This window comes from Petaurus breviceps, unplaced genomic scaffold, assembly GCF_028583685.1.
Source record: "Petaurus breviceps papuanus isolate PSGF00001 unplaced genomic scaffold, PetGlider_PUasm1.0 179, whole genome shotgun sequence".
Classification (NCBI taxonomy): Eukaryota; Metazoa; Chordata; class Mammalia; order Diprotodontia; family Petauridae; genus Petaurus; species Petaurus breviceps.
Genome location: NW_027185779.1, coordinates 5,357,736 through 5,375,613, shown reverse-complemented (window position 1 = coordinate 5,375,613; position 17,878 = coordinate 5,357,736). Strand labels below are relative to the sequence as shown.

The window sequence follows — 17,878 nt, the reverse complement described above, 5'->3', positions numbered from 1 at the left end:
TTTCAAGGGTGGATGGTTAGGCTGCTCTGTGTTGTACCACAGTGGAAAGAGAACATTAGATGTGGAGTCAGTGGGTCTGGGTTTGATTTCCTACCTTGACAGGTAGTAGTTGCATGGCTATAGGCAAGATAACCTCTGTGAACCTCATTTTCCTTGCATGTAAAGCAGGGAGAAGAATACTTGTACTCTCTACTTCAGAAGTAGAGGAGCAAAGTTCATAGAACAAAAGAAAAAACAAAGAACAAAACTAGGAACAAAGTGCTTTATAAATGTAAGATTTTTATATGAGTGGTTTAAAAAAATTTCTCTGAGGAGGATATGTAGTGTTTTGAGACTTGATGCAGTTAATAAAGTGGCATTTCTCAATAGGAGTATTTAGAAGAACCTTTATATTGATAAGAAACTCAATTTGTTTAGATTCTACACAAGAGATGTTCTTTATTTTTGTTTTTCTTTTTTTAAATTTGAACTTTACAGACATGAATATTTCAATATACCTAAAAGACCAGCAAAGATTATACATAAAATTGTGAACTTCTATTATATACCATTTCTTTTTTAAAAGTATATATTAAATTTAATACAACAGTATCAAATCTGCTCAGTTTGCCAGTGACCTCTCTGAACTTCTTTGAGTTCTATTTTGCATATTTTAAGAATATTTCAATGCCAGTCTTTTCTTCTTTTTTTGCATCTCTATCACTGTTTAATTCTGTTCCTCCTCCCTGCCCAACAGAAGCCCTCAGTTATAAATAAAGGGAGAAGGGGATATATGTCTGAAAACATATGGTATTCTATGTTTGTTATTTAGTTGTGTCTGACTCTTCGTGAATCCATTTGGTATTTTCTTGGCAAAGATACTGGAGTGGTTTGTCATTTCCTTCTCCAGTTCATTTTACAGATGAAGAAACTGAGGCAAACAGAGTTGTGTCTTGCCCAGGGTCAAACAGTTAGTAAATCACACACTGAGGCTAGATTTGAACTCAGGTCTTCCTGACTCTAGGCCCAGCACTCTATCCACTATCCTTTACTTCTTTGTGGAGAGATGGGAAGCATGCTTCATCACCAGCTTGCTGAAATCATGATTAATTACTTCATAGAATCAATTACTTCTTAAGGCTTTCTTTTTAAAAGAAATAAATTTATGATAAAATAATTTAGCAAATGTCAACAAACAAGCTTTTCAGTGTACAAAGAAAAATAGCAAAGAGGATTTTTATATGAAATTGTAAGCTTTTGTTAGGTATGCTTTTCAAAAAGTAGGTATATGTCAAATTTGCCTTTGTAATAAAACTTCCCTGTCCATGTATATCTTCTTAACAGTTTTTCCAGTTTGTATTTGGAACTTTATTCTCCTCTCTTCTCTCTATTTTTACTAATGTTTCATTGATGTTCTTTTCTCTTCCTTTTTGTCATCTCTGTTACTACTCACCAACTTGCTCCTTCTCACAAGTACCTTTCTCTTTCTAACAATTATAGTCAAATAAAACAAATCAATCAATACATTAGCCATGTCTGAAAACAGATCTCATTGTGTACCTTCAGCCCAGTGGCACAAAACTCAAATAGGAACAGATCCCTGCAGGAGCATATTGACTTAGATAGCCACAAATTATCAGTGTTACTGTATTCTTATTTGTTTTATTAACCATCCCCGGTTGCATTTTAATCTGATTTGGGCAGCACTTGGTTGATATCTCTGTTCCAACCTAGCACCTCCCTTCTAGGAGGTGGAAAGCAGCTGTTCATTGTCCTCTGAGGTCGTGGATGCTCACAGCATTGATCGAAATTCTGAAGTTTTTCAAAATTGTTTTCCTTTATGTTATTTTGGTTGTTGTGTAAATTGTCCTCCTGGTCCTGCTCTCTTGACTCAGCATCAGTCATATGAGTCTTCCCAGGCACAGCCATAATTTCTTGCTGCACAATAATACTCTGTTACATTTGTAAACCATAATTTGTTCAACTATTCCTCAGTTGATGGACACTCACTTTGTTTCTGTTTCTTTGCTATACCAAAAAGTGCTACTGTAAATCTGTGTGCATTTGGATCTTTTCCTTTTGTCTTTAACCTCTTTGAAGCATATGCTTAATAATGGCAGCTGGTGGTGCAATGGGTAGAGCTCTGGACCTGGAGTCAGGAAGACCTGTGTTCAAATCCAGCCTTAGACTCTTAGTGTCTGTGTGACCCTGGGCAAGTCACTTAACCTCTGCCTCAGTTTCTTCCTTTGTAAAATGGGGATGATAATAACACCTGCCTTACAGGTTATAGTAAGGATCAAATGAGGTAATAGTTGTAAAGCACTTAGCATCCTGCCTGGCACATAGAAAATACTATATAAACGGTAGCTATTATTATTGTAATTAGTGATATCACTTGTATATCACAAGTGGTAGTATGACTTTTAGGTCTAACTCCGTATTTCTCGCCAGGGCATAATGGAGAGAACTGACCTCAGAGTCAGTAAGACCTGTGTTCACCTTCCACCAGTGACACATTGTGGCTGTGTCATCCTGCACAAGTCACTTGACTCCTTGGTACTCTAGGTGACTTTGTAAGACTTTCTAAGTTGTAGAGAAGGGACTGACCACATTGGTGCAGGAAGTCCCTCATTAAGAACTCCTTATACCTCTTAAGTCACATTTTCAACCTTATCCCTAATGCCAGTAGTTGGATCAATCACAGCTCCACCAAGAGTGCATTTCAAAGTCAACAACTTGTTTCAACAGATTGAGTCGAAGTTGTTATGACAACATGACATTTTCTTTTATCTTTTTTCTTCCTTCTTATTTGTATTTTTATCTTTGCACCAACCATTCAATGAGAGGATTCTTTACAGAAAAAAAATTCTGAAATGATCGTTATGTCTTTAACAGATTCTTTCCTATCTGTTAATATATAGTCACTTTCACTTTTCACAATGTTCTTTGACGTTTGCCACATCTAACACTGAAGAAAGTACTCTTGAATAAGAGGAGACGCCACAAATTCATCACCTGGTGGCCAGATTTCTGGTGATGAATTATAAGACTCCAAAGCTAAAAAAAATCACTTGAACTTTATTTTTTAAAGGCATGACTTCTTTTATTCCTCTGGTGGGCAGCTTAACCATGTTGTGAAAAGATGAAAATCGTGCTAAGCAACGTCTTGCTGAACATGTTTATCGTGAGTCTTAGTCTTTGTGTTTTCACTGGTTATATCTGTGCCTTAACACACAAGGATGGTATGAGGCCCAAGTGATAAGAACAACAACAATATTAGCACATTTCTACCGTGCTTCGGATTTACAAAGCGCTTTTCTTGCTATAACCCTGTGAAGTAGTTGGCATAACTGTCACCATCCCTATTTGCGGTTACGAAACAGCAGTTCAGCGCTTCTCTTGGGCTTGGGAATCCCCCAACGACGTCTGGTGGCGGCCAGGTTTTCAAACTTGGCTCTTCCGACTACTTTAGGCTGCTTCCTTAATATTCTAGTATCTTCTTCATAGGGTTTTAGAGGATAGATAATAATACTTGCATAAACAGTCACAAACTGAAATGCTGGATAAAATGATTAATCAACTGAACTCCAACTTTTAGTCTTTCTGATATCTATATCTATCTGAATTGAATATTGTGCGTAATATGTGGATTTTCCATTTTTATTACAAGAAAGGGTATTTTTCTGCCCTAAAGTGTTATCCTTTTTTGTCTTCAGGTTGTTGGATTCAAGAAGTTGGCATTGATGGATTCGTCTTCTAGTCTTTCAAGAAAAACAAATGACTATATAGGATCTTATAGCCGCATTTTGCGATATGCTGTGTCTACTGCCCTCTGGATAGTCATTGGCCTGATACAGGTATGTAGAGATAATGTTCTTAAACAGCATTGTCTCTGTTATTTTGTTTATATATAAAAGCTACACTCTCACTAAATGGTCCCATCTTGATACTTAGATAGAGAAAAAGGTTATTTTGCTTTGTCCACCACTTACTGGAAATGGAAAAGAATTTACCAATGCTCACAACCACAGGGATAATCTCTTTCTCTACTTTTATTCTTATATTCCTGCTAGAAGAACTAATTATCATGTATATGCTTTTAAGTGCATTTATCACCTACAATTTTTTAAGCATTTAAAGATCATAGTGGTACTTGCAGTGTCCCCTGTTGAACAGTTTCTTTGGACTGCTGGCTCTGAAGGGGCAGCAGCACGTCCTTCTCCAGCCTTCTTTGCTCCAAAGTGGATTCTAGACCATCTCAGGCATTAGCCTCTTAAGCTCAAGGCACAATAGAAGACCTACCCTGAAGGGGGCTCTAGACCCATATCTGATTTCCAGCCTCAGCACCAAAGGGATTGAGGGATGCCTTTGTACCCAGAGGCTCGAGATCATAATTTAACTGGGATGCTGGATATTTTCTAGATGTGCTTATCTCCATTCTCTTTTGGAATGAAGTTCTGGGATAGTGATGGAGAATGAGATCAATCTTTAGGGGCCTAATCACTACCTTGCTCTACCTCTGTCTCCAGGACTCAAAACTCTGAGAGGTCTTGGCCTCCAGGAGCCAGAAGAAGAGGAGGGCTAGCTCAAAGAAGCCTCCATTTCAGGTCACAGCCTCTTGCTGCTTGGGCAAGCACAGGACCTGTTCTGAAAGGGGACTAGAAGGATTTTACACATCCCAAGTTGCAGTGTCCTGAAGGCTGATTATAAGAGGCCTTTGTTCCAAGGGTGTTAGATCAGAAACTGAATGTCTGAGCCCCATGTAGTGTATCTTCTAGGTATGCCTTATCATCTGATACTTACCCAGGGTCTCAGCCCAGTCTCCAGGGACATAATTATCATCTTATTCTATCTCTGACAACAGGGTCTCAGAAATATAAGATCTCCTGAGCCTTCAATAGTTAAAGACATTGAGGGGGCCACACTGACTTTATTTTATGGTCCTAAAAGGTAGGGGGCCTATCATTTGGTCATTTTCTCTTATGTGGCAGGTATTTCAATTTCCTCCACTTGAACCCACAAATTAGAGTTAATATCTGCTGAAGCAGAAATCCTCATCTCTTCCCTTAGTTCCCCATATCTGCATTCCTGTCTCCCTCAGACCTTCTCCTCCACAATCCACAGCCTTCTCTGCCGTCTGGTTTTAGTGTAACTCTCTGTAATCTCCATGTTACTGGGAAGAGGATCTCTTCATGCCACACTTTATCCAACATCTCATGAGAACTTAAGCTGAGCTTTGCACATCCCTCTTCACCCTCACCTTTCTCTTCTCTCATGCCCTCAAAGCATTGGTCTAGGAGTCATAATGACTCTGCTCCTGCTCCTTCCCCTTCTCTATCAGAAAAGAACAATTTGAAAATTTCTGCCTTTTATCATCTCTTGGAATAGCATGTAGAAGCTGGGCAGAACTGCAAGAAGAACCGTTGGTCAAGCCATTAAAGCACCAGTTTCTCGTAATCCTGTTTAAGGCCTCTAAAAAAAACACCCCCCTCCAAAAAAACAACCCCCTCCCAAGAAAAACATCCCCCTTTTTTGACAGTGGGGTGTGTGGAGGTGGGTGGGAGGAGGTTAACATTTGCTTAGCATTTTTCAGGGCTTTCTCTGGGATTTTTATCCATAGTTCTGAGCTCATGTTCCTTTGAAAAAGCAACCTCAAGTGACAACTGAGTTTGCAATTGTCCCATGGGAGTCATTCAAGTGTCTTGGCTGCTAGCTTGGAGTTTATGCACTTTTTAGAAGACTGCACTGAGCTATAAAAGAAAATTAAAATCTTAGAGACTAACAAACAACAATTTGGTTTAATGTTTCAGATCATGTTCTTTACTATCTTTTATGAGAGATTTATAGAAGATAAAATACGACAGTTTGTTGATTTATGCTCCATGAGCAATGTAAGTACATCTTAACTTTATTTGAAAGTTGTATTTTTCTTTTTTTAAAAAAAGTTATTAATAAATCAAGACATTTAGAAAAATGAATTTGTATGAACAGGTTTACATTGCATTATTAGTTGTCCATTCTACCCATAACAATTAACCTACAAATGTAATTCTGCACATAATTGCAATCAAATACAAGTTACTTTTCAACTGCCTTATTAGTTTTCTCTTCTGTGTTTGCTCTCATATCTATTCATTAACTTATTTTCCTTTTTTTGGATCTGCAATGAACCTGGACATTTTCACTCACAAATATTGAATCCTCTTTTTCTAGCAAATACACATAATTCCTTTTCAGAGGCTTTTGGGAACCTTTAGAATTTCATTGTCAAATTTTTATAGTTTTCCTATTATTTCAAATGTAAGGAGTATGGAAAAATTTTAAATCTAACTTACTTTATGTTGATTAAAGGTTTAGTTGCTCATTGTTCTTTTTTCTTCTCTCTTTATAGATCTCAGTATTTCTCTTATCACACAGATGTTTTGGATATTATATCCATGGTCGATCTGTTCATGGACATTCAGATACTGACATGGAAGAAATGAACAGGCATCTTAAGAGGGAGGCAGTATGTCCAAAAAGCATATGTCTTTCGTGCCCATCTTTCTTACTATTTATGGGGAGGTTTTCTTTTGGATTGTAGACTAATACAGTATTATTCCATTAGAGAATTCTGGGTAGAGTTGGAGGGGGGAGGGAAGGGAGGAAGCCATGAGAATTTAAAAAAACTAGGGGGAAAATGAATCATTAAAATTAATGATGCACAGATTTCCAAAACAATGAAACATCAGATTTTTAAGGCTCATGTATTTAACTATCTGTGTTCATATTTGAGGCTACCCTTTAGAGAATCATTTTTCACATACTCTCAGATAGTTAAAAATATTTTTTTTAAGTGGAATGCTTTTTTTTTCTTTTCTATCAAAATTTTGTGCAGTTCAAATGGAAACTTTTCCAGCTACTTCAACTCACACTGATCTTTCTCTTCTCTGAAACCCTATTATAATTATGTGATAATTAGTATAGCAGCACTTTGTTTTTTAAATTGTTTCATGTTTGTTAATTTTGTCTCTCAAACGAGATTAGAAACTTCTTGATTGAAAGTTCCAAGCCTTATGCCTTGTCTGTGTCTGCAAAAATAACTAGGCATATTGTATCAAATGAGATAGTATAGGTAAGTCATAGTAGCTACCATTTCTATAGGTTTGCAAAGCATTTTTACAAATGTTAGTTCATTTTTTTTTTTTTTGCTTTTTGGAGGGCAACTGGGGTTAAGTGACTTGCCCAAGGTCACATGGCTAGTTTGCGTGTGTGGGGGGCGGTGTGTATGTCTGTTAAGTGTCTGAGGCCGGATCCAAACCCAGGTCTTCCTGACTCCAGGGCCGGCGCTCTATTCACTGTGCCACCTAGCCGCTCCCATTTTATTCTTATAATACCCACAAGAGATAGGTGCTGTTATTATTCCCATTTTGTAGACGTTGGAAACTGAGACACAGAAAAATTTAAAAATTTGCCCAGGATTACACAGCTAGTGAGTATCTATAAGACCAGATTTGAACTCAGGTTTTCCCAGGCCCTGTAGTCTATCCATTGGACCACTTAGCTATCATTTTCACATGTTAATGTAAATTTTGTTATTTACTATGTAAATTTTGGTTATTACCATCTTTATTATTGTAATATTTTGTAAAGACTTATGGGTTAATCGAAGTGAAGAAAGGTGGTCAAATTTGGAAAATAGTATACCATCAGGGGCTAGAGCTTTGACTCCAGTTATTTTCAGTACTCTTGTTTTGGGCTAGGTCTTATAGATAACCTGAGCTCATGTGAGAATGTTAGTCCTTGTAAGCTAGAACCCTTCACTTTCCTCAGGAAGGGTAACAAGTAGAAGGTAACCCCCTCATTGGCATTCTGGGTAATTCTTGCTTCTATTTTCCCAAGAGCTCTCTATAAAGAAACTTGTGAAGAGTTTGAGGCCTATCTCTTGTCCATTTGATATCTTGGGGGTACTCAGTGTAGCATGAGTTTTGTATCTATCTATTTCCTCTCATTCTTTCTCACTTCCTCTTCTGTTCATGCGTGTTCTCATGAATACATTTTATACTACTTGTCTGTAAGTTGTAAATATGTTATAGTCTCCTTGTGGCTAGCATGTATTTACTTTTTGGAGGGGGGAAGTCAAGGCAATTGGGATTAAGTGACTTGCCTAAGGTCACACAGCTAATAAGTACATCAGGTATCTGAGGCCAGATTTGAACTCAGGTCCTCCTGATTCCAGGGCAGGTGTTCTATTCACTGTGCCACTTAGCTGCTCCATGTATTTTTTTTTTCAATAAAACAAGACTACTGCTGGGAAATATCAAGGTGAGTTGTAATGTTTTAATTATTAGATTATTATTGTAATGGAAGTTTTTAATTATTAGATATTGAATTTTGACCTTTTCACATTCCTACAGAGATAATGCAGATTAACTTTTATGATTTTTATGCATTTCAGGGTATACTTAAAATGTCAATATAAATAATAATAAAGAACAGTTAAAGGTATTCACCATGAGTAGTCATCCTTTCATTAAAAAAAGAATACTGAACTAATCAGCTACTGAGTTTTTATGGAGACCTTTATTTGTGTGCTCATCATTATGGGGGATGCAGAAGAATACAGAGCATGTTCTTTCCCTTCAAGTTACTAACATTGTAGTTGCAAAAGCAGAAAATTTGTGAAACAACTTTGAAAAATATAAGACTGAATAGTTTAGGGGCCAGATCGTGTGGTATAGAAGTTGTGAGTGCTACTGAAAATAAGAGAAGGACATTACTGAGACCTTGGAATAGTTAGGTCAGACTTTATGGAGGAGTTATGATTTGAACTGGTCCTCAAAGGATAGGGAAGATTTGGACAGTCAAGGAGAAGAGGGCAAAATGGCCTTGTAATTAATTCACACTTAAAGGCAGTGGATAGATAGCATAGTGGATAAAGCACTGGGCCTGGAGATAGGGTTCAAAGGTCATCTCACATACTTACCAATTGTGTGACCCTGGGCAAGTCATTTAACCATTCCTTCCTCAGTTTCCTCAGCTGTAATTATGGGATGATAATTGTACCTACCTCCAAGAGTTGTTGCAAAATTGAAATGAAATAATATTTGTAAAGTGCTTAGCATAGTGACTGGCCTATACAAGTCACTTAATAAATGCATGTTCCCTTTCCCCTCTTCCTTATTCAAACCTGTGGTGGGAAACAGTCAATAGATTTCTAATCTTTTGCCTTAACTACTCAGCCACAATATTTCAGTAATTTCTTATTTAAATTAGTTTAGGGTATATTTAATTTTTATTTAAATAATTCTAAAGGAAACACTTTTAAAAATGTATTTATCTTTATTAAAACTGAGTGAATTAGTCACTCAGCTGAAATATCAAACCTTTTCTACAAAGGACAGTGAAATTAATGAATTGTAAACTACAGAACAACTTTTTTTTTAATGTGGCAGAATATTTGATCATTAAGTAAACTTGAACCAAAAGAAACTGAAGGCATGTATAAATCAAAAGGGGAAAAAAAAACCCTCAGTAATTAAAAATTAAGAAAATTTAGTTTTCTTTAAATTCAAAATCTGTTTTCAAGAATTTTTGTGGGGCGGCCAGTTGGCACAGCGAGTAAGAGCTCCGGCCCCAGTGTCGGGATGACCTGGGATCAAATCTGGGCTCAGACACTTAGCATCCACCCAGAAACACCTGGCTGTTTAACCTTGAACAAGTTACTTAACCCAATTGCTTTAAAAAAAAAGAGAATTTTTGTGAAGTGAAATTCTTTATTCCCAGGCTAAGAATAATTATGTTTTTGAAGTAAATGAAATATGTTTTAATTTTTCACTTCTTAGCATAATTTTTTTTAACTACATAGGAAAATTTGTGTAGCCAAAGAGGTTTGCTACCCAACACAGATGTTCAGACTTTTCAGATGTCCATTTCTAATAAAACAAGACATCATTATGACAGAATTCATGAAAGACTAACAAGGGTAGGTATAAAACATAACTAAATGAGATGTACAAATTATTTCACATATTTTTAAACACCAAAGATATACGTTACATTCAATTTACCTCTTTTTTTTTTTTACCTTAGAAAAATGTCCCTGCTCGACTATCAAGTTCATCAGAAACGACTTTTGAACAGAGTGTTAAAGCTTACCATACCATGAATAAGTTCCTTGGCTCATTCATTGATCATGTATGTATTTTAATATTCATATTAAAATAAAACATCCTTTCAGTAATTTAGTTTGAAAAAAAATTCTATTCTTCATTCAACAAAGCAGGTAAACTTTGGATTTTATTGTTTTGTTCTGGGTTTTTTTTTTGTTTGCTTTTTGTATTTTTTTTTCCTAAGGTCTGCATGTTTTGTTATATTGGTGACTTATTTTTTTATATACGATTCATTTCAAAACATATTGATTACCCACCCACCTAGAGAACCTTCTCTTTATTAAAAGTTGAAAAAAAAAGGAAACGATGTCAATAAGACCAACCAGCACATCAGCTACATTATGAGACAACATATGCAGTGCTATTCTTCCAAATTCTCCAGCATCTTCCTTGAAATTTGGAGGATGGTTTACTTTCTCAGCTTTTCAGGGCCAGGCTTGGACGTTACAGTTTCTTTCATTTATTTATTTATTTTTGAAAGCAATTGGGGTTAAGTAACTTGCTCAAGGTTACATGGCTAGGTGTTTCTGGGTGGGTGCTAAGTGTCTGAGCCCGGATTCTATCCCCCAGGTCATCCCGACACTGGAGCCAGTGTTCTTACTCGCTGTGCTACCTGGCCACCCCCGGACATTACAGTTTCAAAGTGTTCAATCTCACTTTATTGTTTATTTCATTTACATTCTCGTAGTCATTGTATAGATCATTCCTATGGTTCTGCTCATTTCCCTCTGCATCAGTTCACATACATCTTTATAAAAAATTTTCAGTTATTTGTTCCCCACAGTGGAATACTACCTCATTACATTGTGTACCACAGTTTGTTTTGCCATTCCCCAATTTATGGGCACCTACAGTATTTCCAGTTATTCCCTATCATAAAAAGAGCTATTATGGTTATTTTGGTAAATATGGTATCTTTTTATCTTTTGTCCTTTTTGGAAGAAATTTGTTTAACAATAAGATCTTTGAGTTAAAGGATATGAACATTTTAGGTATTTCTTAATATAATCTCGTAGTGTGTCAGGTTAAATTCTAAAGACTAAGAAAAAGATAATGCGTGGATATAATAAAATTAATGTAGAATAAGATAAAGCTAATAGTGGAATAAGTGTGGATCAGTCACTTTCTAGTTTGGATGATCACCTCAAAGAATTTTGTTTTCTTATCTGTAAAGTAGGTTTAAGTAATGCAAAGTATGCTGTAAACTGTAAAGAGTTATGTAAATAAAGGTGGCAGTAATACAAACAAAAGTCATCCCCAGATTCCTCTATCCTAAGGATGAAGATTTTATACATATAAAAATAAGATCAGTTATGATGGAGAATAGTGATCATTAGACAAAACAATTTAGATTCACTTCATCTATACATACACTTGAATATTGTTCTGAGACACAAAATAATTGGTGAATTATAATGAGGATTTGTTATTCAGCAAAACATTTAGATTCACTCTACATTTAAATGTTCTTCTCTGATACAAAACAATTAGTGTGTAATGCATTACAGATATATCTTGCCTCATGCAACAGATAAATCCTTGAGTAGATAGATGCATGTATTTTTTATTTTTGTAAATCAAAACTAATTTTAAGTATTTCACACGTTTCTATATAAAGGATTCCTCACATGAATGATGAAAAAAAATTTTTTTTGTACTGATGGTAAAGACTAATTTAACAGTGTTCAGATTTCAGTTACTTGATTTTTAGAAAAGAAACTACATTTGTATGCTTATTCATATTTTATCTTCCTTCTGGGTGTAAATTTATTAAAATGTATTTACTTCTCTTTGTGAATCTGCTTTGTCTTTCTTAGGTTCATAAAGAAATGGATTACTTTGTAAAAGATAAATTGCTTTTTGAACGAATTCTTGGTATAGAATTCATAGAACCAGTGGAAAAAAGCATCTTCTACAATGGTATTATTTAAATTACTTTGACATATCTTTTTTTTTCAAATTTTGAAAAAATAAACATTGGGAGTTAATTTTTTTATTGTATAACTTTATGGGAAGGTGAAGATAATTGTAACTAACTTAGTCAATATCATGGAATCCTAATCCTTCACTGGTCACATACTTTTTTTTGTCAAGTCAAAGGAAATATCCAGATAGAAGCCTTATTCCATAAGGAAGGATTGAAAACAAGTTTCAAAGCCTCTTTGCTTTATAATTAGAGGAAATGTCAAACTCTTATATATGTTGATGACAGTGTGTATTTTTGTAAATGCCAGTGGAAGCATTTCAGACTTTTGAGCTGTGTCCCAATTCAGCTAGAAGTTCTTTGCATATAATTGTATAAAATAATTTCTGATAGTTACCTTTATTTCTGCTTCACTTGTTTTTTGTTTGTTTGTTTGTTTGTTTGTTTGTTTGTTTGTTTTTTTGCCTTTTTTTGGAGGGCAATTGGGGTTAAGTAACTTGCCCAAGGTTACACGGCTAGTTTTTGTGTGTGGGTGTTAAGTGTCTGAGGCCAGAACCAAACTCGGGTCCTCCTGACTCCGGGACTGATTAAGAAAGCAATAGGTGCACTGAAACAATCTTTCATTACTATTAAGTAACTATTTCTAGTTTAAGATCAGACTCTGTGGTTGCTTAATCCACCATAAAAAGACACCTCCCCCCCACACCTTAAACTTAGCTTTTAGTTACAACTGAGAGGGTTTCCTCATTGACTGAGCTTAGCACATGCTGGAAATGCTAATGATGGAACTAAGCTAATGAACTCTAAACTTAGGACTTTGTTAATTCTTCACAAAAGATAACAGTCAGCCAGACCTCTCCTCTGACTCTTTAACACTAGTCGACAAGTAACTTCTTTCAGCCATAGTTTTCCACAGTGTGATTTTTTTAGTGGGTTTTCATATGCTGTTCTGAATCATCTAAATTTCATCTTTAATTCTCTGTTTGATTAAAAACTTCTGTTTTAAAAAACCTAGCTTACATCTTAAAGGTTTTTTTTCCCTCCTTACAGATGAAAATTATTCTTTCAGCGAAGTTCTCTATTATGGAAATGAAGCCACTCTTCTCACCTTTGATATACTGTTTTTCTCTGTTGTGGATCTGGCTTCTCAGGATTTTGTTCTAGCAGCCTTTCTTACTTACCTACAACAGGAGGTAAGTCTGACATTGTTATTCTGGTCATTTTTAAGTGACGTCATTTATGAGAAGTAGATAGTGAGTAGTAACAATGGTCCAACACACATATACACACATGTGTGCACACATGCACACACATATACACACATGTATGCACATACATATACACACACCATAGCTTCATCTTTTAGCTTGTCTATTATTATACTACTTCCACCTTTCATGGTTAATTGAATTTAAAATATTGAGACTTAATGATGTGATCTTGAGATAGGGAGATTATGACTGGGGAGCAAGAAAGGTGGGAAGAGAAAGGGAAATAGAGCAGGAGAGATGGAAGCAGAGAGAGAAGAGATAGAAAAGTGAAGTCCAGAAGCATTTATTAGGCATATTCTCTGTGCGGGGCATTGTGCTAAGTGCTGGGGATAGGAAAAAAAAAAGTAAAAACAGTCCCTGACCTCAAGGAGCTCACAATCTAATGAGGGAAAGAATATGCAAACAGCTATGTTCAAATAAGATATAGACAGGATAATCTAGAGCTGATTGTAGAGGGGATGGGGAAGGGCTTCTTGTAGGAGGGGCAGTTTTTGCTGGACCTTAAAAGAGATCAGAGAAACCAGGAAGTTGAGGTGAGGAAGCTGAAAATTCCAGGCATGTGGGACAGCTCGAGAAAATGCGGGCATTAGGAAAGGAAGTGTCTTGTGTGAAGAACAGCCAGGAGGCCAGAGTCACTTCAGGGGGCAGGGGGAGAGGAGTAAGAAGAAGGTGTAAGGTAGGAAGGGGTCAGCCTGGCAAGGGCTCTAAGGGCCAGACAGGGCTTGATATTTGATCCTGCAGATTCTGTAGCTACAGGACCCCTGGAGTTTTGAGTAGGGGGTAGGAAGTAACATGGTCAGACCTCTGTGTAAGGACAACCACTTTGATAGCTGCGTTGAAGGATGGACTGGAGTGGGGAGAAACTCAAGGCAGGCAGAGCCACCCTGAAGCCATTGCAGTAGTCCAGGTGTGAGGTGATGAGGCCGCGTACCAGACTGCTGGTGTCTGTGTCAGAGGAGTGAAGGATGCTGTGAAATGAATCACAACACCCATATTTTGATGGGCTCTACAACACATGCCCAAGAGCCTGGCAGGCGTCATGGAGGCTCCAGTCTGCGTTAGGGAGAAGCGCTCCCTGGTCATGTTTGAGGCTGTTGGCTCCACCTCGGTCTCAGGTTCAAGCAGTATAAAGTCCAGAAGATACAGTAAAAGGTCAGTAATATGAGCTCAGAACAATGCTACCAGTAACTCACACATGATAGTTAGGATAGATAGGAGGCAGGGGGAAAGTGATAGATTTTTTATAGCTTTACATTACAGAAATTTGTTATGTAGAATACATGACTTACTAGGATTAAAAATGCTCTTGCTTCTAGCTGGGATTGATTTATTCCAGATATGTGATCCTAATTGAATCCCTTCATTAGATAATTTATGAGGCTACTTCCAATTAGAAGTCCTTTGATGCTGTTCCTTTTATCATAGGGCGAGTATCTAAGATCAGGACAAGCGGAGAAGAGGGCTGTTTTCCAGAAGGGTTTGGGTTTGTTTGATTTTGTCTCTCCTCTCTCTCACCAATAACCTTAAAGGGCACCTTCATGGGCAGATTTGAATCCTGTAATGGGGGTGTCAAAGTCCCCCAGAGACATATGTAGCAGTGCCGCTAAATTAAGGGAGCTGATCATTTTGACTTCTCTGAAAATGTTGGTTAGAATTCCACTCAGGTATTGCCCATGGCTAGAGGGGGACAGGGAGGAAGGGGAGACAAAACTTGGAATTCACAGAGGAACGTCTGAGAGGAAAAGTGGCCTTTTGTGTGTGTATACATATAAGTTATTGCCAACATCAAATTTAAGTAATGTTTTTAAAAACACTTGTGCTTTTTATATGCTACGTTGAAATAAGTGCGTTAAATATTATTTGGGATTTAAAAATCTGTAATTGCTGACACAGTTCATGCCATTTGTAATTTCTTCCCTTGACTGACTTTTGTGTTTGTGTGTGTGTGTATGTATGTATGTATTATATGTGTGCATGTTACATTTTCAGCCCTGTCTGACTTTTTTGTGACCCCATTTGGGGTTTTCTTGGTAAAGATACTATTTCCTTCTCCAGATCATTTTACAGATAAGGTAGCTGAGGCAAACAGGATTAAGTGTCTTGTACAGGGTCACATAAATAGTAAGTGTCTGAGGCTAGATTTGAACTCAGAAAGATGAGTCTTCCTGATTCTAGACCCAGTACTCTGTCCACCGTGAGATATGTGTGTGTGTGTATTACCACATGAAATGAAATTTCTGTAAAACCTTTTTTTTACAAAATGTTGTTGCTTTTACACACATTTAAAATTAATTTTAAAGTATATTTCCTACATAATGTAGTATTCCCAACTTTTAAATAAATATCTAAAGAGAAAACATTTTTATCCTGCTTCAAGAGAACTGATCTGTGGATAAAACTCTTATGACTTACCAAAAAAATCGAAAAGGATTTTTAGCCTCCTGTTAACTGTGCATCTGTATGTATACATTTAAATGTATACAAAATATGTACACGTGTGCATACATATATACATACATATGTATGTGTGTGTAAAATTCAACTAAAATACCTATGAGTAATGAGCAGTTGTTTTATACTTTCATAAAATGGCTTCCAGATACAGAAATTTTCTTTTTGTAATTGTGAAAAAACAGATGATGATGTTACAAGTAAATATACCAAGTTGTTTTATGTATTATCAAGTAAATCATATAATTCATTAAAAATATGGGTTATTTTTCAGAGTAAATAATTGAAGAAGCTATTTGAAATGCTATATAGATTTTAAACTATTTTTACACATTTTTTGTTCTGAATTATTTTTAATGTTCATTTCAGATTTTTAGATTTATCCGTAATACAGTAGGACGGAGGAATTTGGCATCTAAAACTTTGGTGGATGAAAGATTTCTTATTTAATTAATTCCAAAGATGAATCAAGACACTGTATAATCATGGTACAAAATAGTGAGTTTTGAGTTGGTTTATCATATTTTTAAAAATATTAATGGTACTCTTTTATTCTTATTTTATCTGTTGAAAGATTTGTTTTTATGACATTTTATAATATACCTAATGAGTATATAAAATGGCATGCTTAAAAGTATTGTATCTTCATTATGTATGGTACTTAAAAGTCAAAGGAAATGTCAGAGACCATCTATATGGCTCAGGCAAAATTATAAATCCTCCCTTTGCCTTTGTGGCATGGCAGCTGTTTGACAATCATAGAACATGACTTCCTCACCCCACCACAACCTGAGCAAGTGCACACATGACTTATCTTTGTGGTTCCACTACTGACTGAAAGTCATTCAAAATGGATTTGATTCTCTTATTGCCAACATCAGATTAAAGTCATGTTATTTAAAGCATTTGTTATGTTGAAATAAGCATTTAAGCATTGGTTGAGATTTTTAATTTTAAAATTTGTAATTTAAATTTGAAATTTGTAATTTTGTAATCACTGATACAGTTTGTATCATCATAACTTCTTCTCTTGACTAGCATGAGACTCAGTGAATTAACTGTTTTGACTAATAAATATTTCGTGAAATAGTACCTATTATATTCTGTAAATTACATGTGTTGACATACTCTTTACCTGAAGCATATTTGTTAATATGGTCTTACATTTTATACTTAACATTATCATCGATGTTCAGACATTCTCTTTCTGTGTGGTTTTGTTGACCATTTTGCATTATTTCAGGTGGTATTTCAAAATTATGTTTTAAAGTTTGTAATAGCTCTAATACATATATTATCATGTTATTTGTATAAAATGTTACATTAAAATCAAACCCTTTTACCTTGCTTTTCCCAGTTACCATAGTTTGCAAAGGAAATGGAGAGAGAAACAATAGAATCCAGAATACAGTTAATACAAGTTTGAAGCCATGTGATTATTTGGAAGTGATATTCTATAATAATTTTAATTTTCCTTTAAGATTTTCTTTTTGATTTATGTCATTTATGTTTGAATAGTGTATCACATTTTAGAGCGATAGTGACCAATAAGTAATATTTTTAATACATTTCCTGATTAAATTCCTTTTGTTGTAAATACTGTCACATAAATACTGTTTTTAGTAGACTGTTTTTCTTCATTGAAAATGTATAATAAAACACTTAGTATTCATCAGTCTTGTGTATGAGTTGTTTAGAATAGGAGCGCCAGCCTTTATCAGACAGAATCTACTATTCATTTCCCCCAAATATTAAAATTAAAATAAAATGAGTGGAAGGGAAGATGCTGCTGGTCATGTAAGGCAGAAAATATTGATAATGTAATCAGATAGATGGATGGATGGATGGATGGACGGATGGACGGATGGACAGATGGAGCAAACATACATTAAGTGAATACTATATGCCAGATACAGTGTTAAAGTTAGAGAAGCAAACCCTGCCCCCCCAACCGAAGCAGGATATTCTGCCCTCAGGGAGCTTACTTTTTGCTGGAGGGAGACAATGCCCAGAAGGGTGTAGGGGGAAGGGGGAAAGTGTTCCTGTGGCCAAATGGACAGGAGACAGCGGGTGGATGCTTGGGTCCTGGCAGGACAAGGCAA

At 35.9% G+C, this 17,878-nt stretch overlaps 1 protein-coding gene across 1 annotated transcript in view; it reads left to right on the top strand.

Moving 5' to 3' along the window:
* The window catches only part of TMEM67 (transmembrane protein 67), an 87,317-nt gene extending 69,866 nt beyond the window's left edge, over window positions 1-17,451 (top strand). Inside the window, exons 21-28 of the mRNA XM_069086641.1 lie at window positions 3,696-3,836; window positions 5,790-5,870; window positions 6,371-6,487; window positions 9,827-9,943; window positions 10,051-10,155; window positions 11,948-12,050; window positions 13,105-13,247; window positions 16,146-17,451. Coding sequence (XP_068942742.1) covers window positions 3,696-3,836; window positions 5,790-5,870; window positions 6,371-6,487; window positions 9,827-9,943; window positions 10,051-10,155; window positions 11,948-12,050; window positions 13,105-13,247; window positions 16,146-16,226 — 888 coding nt within the window. The 3' untranslated portion in view covers window positions 16,227-17,451. The remainder of the gene's footprint in view (window positions 1-3,695; window positions 3,837-5,789; window positions 5,871-6,370; window positions 6,488-9,826; window positions 9,944-10,050; window positions 10,156-11,947; window positions 12,051-13,104; window positions 13,248-16,145) is intronic.
* Window positions 17,452-17,878: the final 427 nt, after the last annotated feature.